This window comes from Octodon degus, unplaced genomic scaffold, assembly GCF_000260255.1.
Source record: "Octodon degus isolate 3935 unplaced genomic scaffold, OctDeg1.0 scaffold00116, whole genome shotgun sequence".
Taxonomy (NCBI): domain Eukaryota; kingdom Metazoa; phylum Chordata; class Mammalia; order Rodentia; family Octodontidae; genus Octodon; species Octodon degus.
Genome location: NW_004524692.1, coordinates 8,872,516 through 8,881,343, shown reverse-complemented (window position 1 = coordinate 8,881,343; position 8,828 = coordinate 8,872,516). Strand labels below are relative to the sequence as shown.

Below are 8,828 nucleotides of genomic sequence, written 5' to 3'. Positions count from 1 at the left end.
AATCCCAGTATTTTCTAGGGAGGTTGAGGCAAGAGGATCACGTAATTTCAAGACCAGCCTACACTACATAGGAGACTCTGTCTCAATAAAACAAAACATTATAAGAATAACTAAGAAACTAAAAAAATGTTGCAAAATTAAGGATACTGAGAAAGACCTATTAGATTGATAGAAAATTGGGAGATACTGATGTTATAAAAACTTAGAAACAAGCATATTTAGGAAGTAAGGACCTGGTATGCATGGTGAGATTTCAAGGAAAAGAAAGAGCAAGAAGAGTCTAATGGATTTGGCATCATGGAAATCATTAAGAATCTTGGCAAACTGTTGGTTGGAAGGCCAAAGCAAAGCCAGACTGGAGTGGGTCAAATAGATGAACAGAAAACGGAAAAGAGAGGGTGAGTTATATTGAGAGCTTTGATTGAATCAGAGAGTAGAAAAACTGATTTCTAATTAGATGGAAACATGTGATCAGGGAAATGTATATGAGTCTATTTTTAAAGAATGGAGAGGGCCAGTGAGATAGCTCAGCGGTTTAATGTACATGCTTAGGCAAGCTTAGGTAAGTGTGCAGGGACCACATTTCAATCCCTGGCACCACACGCCACACCAGGCCATCCACAAAAAAAAAAAAAAAAAAAAAAAGAATGGAGATAATAACATATTTTCAAAAGCAGATAGGAGTGATCAAGTAACAACTATAAACAATAAAGAAGCAAGAAAAAGAAAAAGAAATAAGGATATAAAGCCTTTGAGAAGGTGGAAAAAGATGGGATCTAGAGTATGCACATCAGTGGGAAGATTGCCCGTGGTCATATCAATGGTAAGTGCAGGTTAAAGGAGGTAAATATTCAGATAAGGGAAGGACCTTGGAAGAAAGTCAGTGATGAACAGGATTAGCTCTTGCCTCATTCCGGAAGATGGTTCTCTTGATGGCCTTTATGAGTTTCTTGTTACGAAGACTGTAGATGATTGGGTTGGCCAGTGGTGTTACTACAGAATAGACTACAGCAAGTGTCCGGTCAAGAGTCAGTGAATAGCTTTTCTTGAGCCTCACATACATGAAGATGATGCTCCCAAAGAAGATGAGGACCACAAGGAGATGTGAAGCACAGGTAGAAAAGGCCTTCTTTCTTCCCGCTGCTGTTTTTATCTTTAGCACAGCTCCGATGATTCTCCCATAAGAAACCATGATAAAGAGGAAGGTGATGAGGATGATGAAAGCATTGACAGCAAAATCCACCAGAACATTTGTGGAGGTGTCCTTGCAAGCCAAGCTGAGAAGAGGTGGAAAGTCACAGAAGATGTGTTGGATCTCATTGTAGTCACAGAAGGGGAGCTGGGAGACCAGGATGACTTCAGAAATTGGACACAGAAAGCCACAAATCCAACAGCCAGCAGCCATCTTGACACACAGAGTTGAGGTCATAATGGCAGGGTAGTGGAGGGGCTGGCAGATGGCCAGGTACCGATCATAGGCCATGGCTGTAAGAAGGTAGCATTCAGAGGCCCCGAGGGAATGGAAGAAGTAGGTCTGAAGGAGGCATCCTGCAAAAGAAATGGTCTTCTTCTCACTGAGCAGATTAGCTAGCATTTTGGGGATGGTGGTGGCCGTATACCACAACTCCAAAAAGGAGAGAACACCAATGAAGTGGTACATGGGTTTATGCAGGTCCATATCTAGTTGTATTACTAAGAAGATGAGCATGTTACCACAGATTGTGAACAGATATGCCAACAGCAGCAGGATGAAGAGCCAGCCCCTGACATGTCCCACATTGGGGAAGCCAAGGAGTACAAATTCAGACAAAGTTGACTGATTGTGTGATGCCATAGGAAGCTGAGGTGGGCAAGGAAAAGAGAAAAAATTCAGGTTAAGGTGTCTGTTAAATCTATTCTATGTTCTCTGTTAAATCTCTCTCTCTCTCTCTCTCTCTCTCTCTCTCTCTCTCTGTCTCTCTCATATTTGGTTTTTCTAGGGTCTAATTACACAGCTCAGAGTTGTGATTTTCCTTCTGTCAGCCTGCCCAATGCTGGGATTACAGGGGTGCACCACTGGCCAGCTCACCCTGCAGGGGATCAAACCATGGTCCCTGCAGTTGTCTAAGCTGTCAGTCAGCCAGTCTCTCTCTCTCTCTCTCTCTCTCTCTCTCTCTCTCTCTCTCTCCTCTCTCCATTCATTTCTCCTTCTCTCCTTCCCTCCCTCCCTTTCCCTCCTTCTACCAAAATTGAAGGTTAACACTCTAATCACTATTATTATTGTTGCTACTATTAATACTAAAAATAATAACAGTGAGTTCTTCTAAGCATGCCAGTGAGATAAGTAGCATTGTTATTTCTGTCTTGCAGATAAGAAAAAGAAGAAATATATTATGACATTTTTCATTTCAAGCAGATACTGTGTCACAGAAAAATAATTTGATTTCATGCACACTCACTTCTTGCTGTTTATCTCCACCTGATGCCACCTTTCCCCACATATTCTATGCACTCCCATAGGTCGTAGTTTCTCATTTAGTCAAAGCTAAAAGGATGAATTTTGCATATGAGATTAATGGGGTAGCTGGTCTCTTCTTACAGTTCAGTTCACCTCCTAATATTTATTGCACAGATATGTTTCTAGCCTAAGGAAGGTAATTCAACAAGATACAATCTCTACCATCTGTTGCCACCCGGAATCTCGCAGAGCCTTACAAGAAGTAGGCGCATCCATCAGGCGTCTCAGCACATCCAGTGACACAGAGCATGGCCAAGTGTTTGGGAAAAGACTGGTTTCTTCATCAAGGATAATAGACAAGAGCTTTCAGAAGAGGAGTTTCTCAAGCTACACTGTCCAAGGAGAGTAGGAATAATGAAAGAGGAAAGGAGCATTTTAAACACAAAAATTCCCTTAAGACAGAAAAATGCAACTCCTGTATTGTATGAGAACTGGGAAGGTACACCCAGTGACTTGATAATTTACCTCTACAGACACAGCATAGCAGACTGGGCATGGTGGTATGCACCTGTAATCCCAGCGCTTGGAAGCCTGAAAACAGGAGTATCACTATGAGTCTGATCTGTGCAGCAAGACCCTGTACTTAAATACATTTAAAAAAGGAAAAAAAAAAATAAAGACCCAGGGTGCTACTGAAGACATCCATAAATGAATGACACAATCAGGTTAAATTACTGTCATAACTAAAATGTAGCACTGCTATCATCAAGTTAAGAAACAAAGGAGCAAACTTCCTTATGTATATTACTGAGAGGAAAATACAAGTACCGACCAAGCTACATGTTCAATGTTTGCATAAAAAATAATATTGAAGTAAAAGCAACAGAGCTAATAATCTCTTTCAAAAATATTCCTCTTCACTTGGAACCCACTTATTTCATTCTTCCTTCCTTCCTTTTGTTTTCAGTATTATTTCTCCAAATCCTTTATCCTGAGTGTCTCTATAAGGTGTGACCAAATATTAGGTGGCCAAGGGAAGGAAAGGCTCTTGAAAACATTTGTGTTCAGTCACCTTACTCATATCATCTGGTACCATGCAATTTGTAGTTTTTCCTCAAAGTTGAAATGACCCCGAAAGGTAAAAATTTTGAAACAATTCAGGACATTGAGGTGTTTACATCAGTACAAATAATGACACTCACAAAAGAGGACTTCCAGAAGTGTTTCAGAAAATAGCAAGAAAGTTAACTATATTGGAAATGAGGGAGAGTTTTAAGAGGGGAATTAATGATAGTGTATCTTTTATTATAATATTTTTAAATTTAACAATCACCATAGTTGGAAAAGTGACACATTTGGTGAGTGAATACACTTTTAAATTTAAACTTGATACAGTTGCAGTAAGAAAAATATTCTGTATTTTCATAAAACAGATCATATAAAATACAAGTGAAGAGTAGATAGCTGACATGGTGAAATTTTTATAACAAAAGAATGTATTGGTCATTCTAATTTTAAAGCACAATGTACAGAAATATAAAAAGATAGAGATTGGCCCTCAAGGGAGTCAGTGCAGAAAATGAAGATACAGTATAACAATGATGTATGAAAATAAAGCCTTATTAATATGCTGAGCTGCAAAGGGCTCGAGTCAACAACTCCTGACATTGCCAGTCCTGTGGATAACCCACCACTAGTATGGACTACTGGACTATTTTGGATTATTTTGCTGAACTCACATACCTACAATATTTAAATGACAATGAAATGCCCATCTCTGACAAAACTAAATCAAAAAAGGGATAAAAATGAAGGATCATTTGGTATCTGTATATACAAAATAGTTAGGATAGATACAACTACTTTCTCTTAATTCAATGAGAAGAAAGATTTGCACTAATAGTATTTGGACAAGATATCATGTCTGCATCTTGTCCTATAAATGACCGCTAGAAAAACAACAATATGCAATGTATTAATTATTGAAACTGTCCTATTAATCGATTTTGAAATTGTCTCATTGCTATTTGTTTCTCAATCAAATTAAAAAGAAAAAAAAAACACATCAGAACTGTGCCTGGTGGACAGGTGACAAGTTACACACAATGGTTAGGCCTGCACTGCTCACTAAGAGATAAGTAGAGACTTGAGAGTCAGTATCACCTGATCCAATAAATCCTGACATACATCAGATATCCAAGTTGGTGATCCCAAAACATCTAGACTTACACCATCCCAAAAATGTTTTTATTCATTTTTTAGATGTTATAAATAAGCTAAAGTTAATGATGGTAACCCTATACCCTTGTTACATGTCTTACTTTCCTATATGATCAAGATTAGTTAAGCAGCTGTACTTGTTTTTTGTTCAAAATTTTATTGATAAACAGCAATGAGACAGTTTCAAATCAAATTGGAAGTACAGTTTCAACAAATAATACACTGCATATATTCTTCTTAGTGGTTAATTGCTGTACAAGATGAGGACTTGAGATCCTATTTACAAACACCATTAGAACAAATCATTCTATTCATTAAGAGAATGCAACTATATATCTATCCTAACCACTTTGAATACACAGACAAAATGGACATTCATCGGTATACCCCATTTTTTCTAAGTTCTGTTATTGAATATTATAGGTGTGTAAACTCAGCAAAATATTCTAAAAGAGTCCAGTAGCCCATAATAGCATTGGGTCTTCTGTTTAACTGGCAATGTCAGAAATTATTGACCTGAGTCCTCCACAGCTCAACATAGCAACATGGCTTTACTTCCTATATTTTGTCTTCATACTTTTCTACTGGATGGTTAAGACCAAGGTAAAGCAGGACCTGAAGCAGCTATACTTGTAATCCTTTTAGTTAATTATAGGCTGACCAATGTTGTATCCACTCATGATTTAGCTCTATAAAACATTTCTGGAAAAGTAGGCTTTGTAGCAATGCTCTCTGAAGACCTCTCCTGTCTCCTTCAGGAACTTGCTCTTACCTTTCCTTGTCTTAACTTCCATTGTCCCTTAAAATCATTTTTAGATATTCAATGAGTACTGATTTGGCATAGCCAATACTCACTAGGTTGGGAGTTATAGTTCCCCTAGATCAGATACAGTTGCTGTAGTCTCAGGCTTACCTACGAAGTGCTAAACATCATCTGCTTTGGTCTCACCTGGCTCAGTACATGTGTGGGAGGTGAAGATAGGATCCAGGAGCCTTTTCTCCTTTGCACTGACTCATTTCCCACAGGTGGGGTCTCTGGAGTCAACCTTGACAGTGTTGGGCCTCAAGGGACAGAGGGAAGGGAGAAATTCCCCCATGCCCAGGGCCAGGTAAGATTCAAGCGCAAGGGAGGCTCCTGGGAGGAAACTTGCACATGCTGAGTCTGTCTCCTACTTGAGAAGCTGCACCTAGAGAAGGCATACTGTCTAGAAATTGCCCTTCCTTGCCTCCAAATCCCTCATCTCTAGAGACTTCTGTACACAAATCAGAAGTCTGATACTGTTTAATTTTGTTCTTCCTTTGAAAAGCCTCCCTGACAAAAACTGCAAATTCTGGAGGAAAAAGTATAGGGTGTAGGCCCTGAGAAACATCAGTGTGAATCATGACTCCCATAAAATACCCATTTACTTAACTTTTACTAGGTAACTCATACTATTCTAAGCATAATGCAATTGTTAATTAATTGAGTCTTCACAATTTCTCTATGAGGTAGTATGATTATTATTCCCAGTTTGCACGGGAGGAAACTGAAGCACAAAACATTTAATTATATATACAGGGTCACATATATTGTGTTGTTTATAGACAAAGACACAAATCTAGTAAAAATTATTTCCAAGATCTTAGATAATGGAGTTGCAATCCATCCATAGGGAAAGGCTCATTTTACTGTTGAAAAGACATGGTCTCATCATAGAGAGAGAAGGCTCATTTATAGGTAAAAGGGAATAACCCAGGCTTATTGTGTCTTTAAGGACATTTAGCTTAGTAAACTATGTTTTCCATATGCCTTTCCCAATTCTTTCTTAAGAATAACAAGAACATGGAAAGAATTTCCTCAGGCATCTGGGACCCAAAAGGCCAATAACACACTAGCATATATGCATGGTCAGTATGTCCCCTCAAGGCACCGGTAACTCTCAGATTGGCTCTGGTTTATCACCATCTTGCTCCCTGAAATGAATAACAAGGTTTCAGACAAGCCATATAAAAATGAAAATCGGCTAAGCCTCCACACTGTTTAAACCACACTCCACTCTGCTTAGAATAATATTAGAACAAACTTAGTTCATGCTCTAGGTTCCCATTTATCAGTGTTCTGCTACCCATCACTTAGGTTCTTAGGCACAGGTTCAATTATGTTGTGACTGACCAAATGAAAAGAAGCATTTATTCTGGGGAAAAAAAAGTAAAAAGAATCTATTCAAACCTAGCTCCAAGCAGTTAGGGGACCCATTTGTCTCAAATCTCCATCTCCTTATGTACAGGTACATAAGGGTTTTGTATAGTGAGGAAGGAACCTAGAGGAGGTAGAACACAGAGAGGTAATACAGATCTCTACCCTTGCTTTACCACTTCTAGCCAACAGTAGCTCTTTCTCTTCTTTCTTATAGGAAAGAAACTGGGAACCAGCCTCCTGGGATGGTGTCTACCTAGTCTGTACCTATATCTGGTCTAAGAAAAGAGATGGGGAATTTATACCCTACACTTGAAGTTTGAAAACACTACTTGTGTCTAAGGAAAATAATATGACTTTTAAATTTTCATTTTGCACTTTCAGTTACAGTAATAGTGTAAGTACTACAGGTGGTGCTGTGGGACCACTTCTTACATTCACCTGATCTTGGGCCATTTGCCAGAGCCATTCCCCCTCCATTATCCTAAAGGAGGCTACAATATGATTAAGAGTATGGGTAATTCCTAAAGTTCCAGGCCAGAATCTATGCATGTTTGATATACTGGCATGACCTACAAGGACTTTTGCTCACTCAGAATTCACTGGTTCCTACATGTGGTTTACATAGAATGCATGAAATTATAACTGAGTGAATTATGGGAAAAGACACACATCATAGATCCATTCCATCACCCATCAATTACACCCTGCACAACCTAATGAGAGGTACCCTAGGTGGGCACACATTCCTTTTTCTCCCCACCACACCGTGCCGGCTACCACTAGTGCTATTTTTCCCCATTTCTTCTGGCACAAAGCCACTCACTCTGAGCATATCTTCCTCTATTAAATTTTGAGGAGTACAGCTGCTTCTTTTTCTTTATCATTCTATGTAGCACTTGAGATTCCCCACTCACGGTGTGCACAAATCCAGAGACTACCTCCCAGGAACCCATCACTCACTATAGTAGTCATATCCCCTCATCCTTCTGGTGTCCACTTTAACATATTCAGTGAAGCTTTACCTGACAATACTACTTAAGCGACGTAAAGCTACTTTGTTTTCCATCCTTTATTTTATTCTTTTACTTATTTATTTAGTTTTAGTTTTAGTTTTTTTGGTGGAACCAGGGATTGAACTCAGGCTCATGTGCTTGCCAGGGAAGTGCTTATTCCACTGAGCCATCTCCCTGGCCCCTTATTTTATTCATTTTATTCTGGTCATTTTTATCATAGCACCAACTATAAAATTAACATCATACTTATATGTTCATTTCTCTCCATTCATCAATAAATTATAAGATTGATGAGGACAATGCCCAATTATTTCTATTCATACCATTTAACACCTACCACTTTCTCCTAGAACTGAGTAGCTATTCAAAAATTATTGGCTGGATGAATTAAAGAAAGGTTTCTCTCTCTTGCCCATACTAACCTACATCCTTACGTGTATATTTATACCCAGGTGAATCCAGACTCTCCACTTTTAGGTTTCCACAGACTTCTATGTTTCTAAATTCCTCTTATGGGCCAATGAGATAGCTTAGTGGACTAAGTGCTTGCTTAATCAAGCACAGGGGCCAGGGTTTGATCTGTGGCACCACATGTCATGACAGCCCCACCCCCCCCGGTGCACTGAGCAGGCGATGCAATCTAGGCATGGTGGCACATGCCTGTAATCCCAGCACTAGGGAGGCTGAAAGTAGGAGGATCACTGAGTTCAAACTGTGTAGTGAGACCCTGCCAAAAAATTAAATAAATAAATAAAAATAAAGCCCCACCCCCAGGGCATACTGAGCCAGGGATGGAGTGTGGGGCTGGCAGTGCACACCTGTAATCCCAGCTGCTGGGGAGGCTGAAAACATAAGGATTACTATGTGTCTGAACTGCATAGTAAGACTCTGTACCCCCTCAAATTTATTTTATTTTATTTTTTTTAATTTATTTATTTATTTTACTGTGTGTGTGTGTGTGTGTGTGTGTGTGTGTGTG

General features: G+C 39.1%; 1 protein-coding gene across 1 annotated transcript; it reads right to left on the bottom strand.

Annotated features, from left to right (window-relative positions):
* Nucleotides 1-880: 880 nt before the first annotated feature.
* LOC101573511 (olfactory receptor 6N2) lies at nt 881-1,834 on the bottom strand. The gene has a single exon (XM_004639956.1). It carries the CDS (start codon nt 1,832-1,834, stop codon nt 881-883), a length of 954 nt encoding a protein of 317 aa, XP_004640013.1.
* Between the last annotated feature and the right edge of the window lie 6,994 nt (nt 1,835-8,828).

Excerpts from the sequence above, each read along its gene's own strand:
- LOC101573511 (XM_004639956.1), bottom strand. The coding sequence starts at position 1,834 with ATGGCATCACACAATCAGTCAACTTTGTCTGAATTTGTACTCCTTGGC.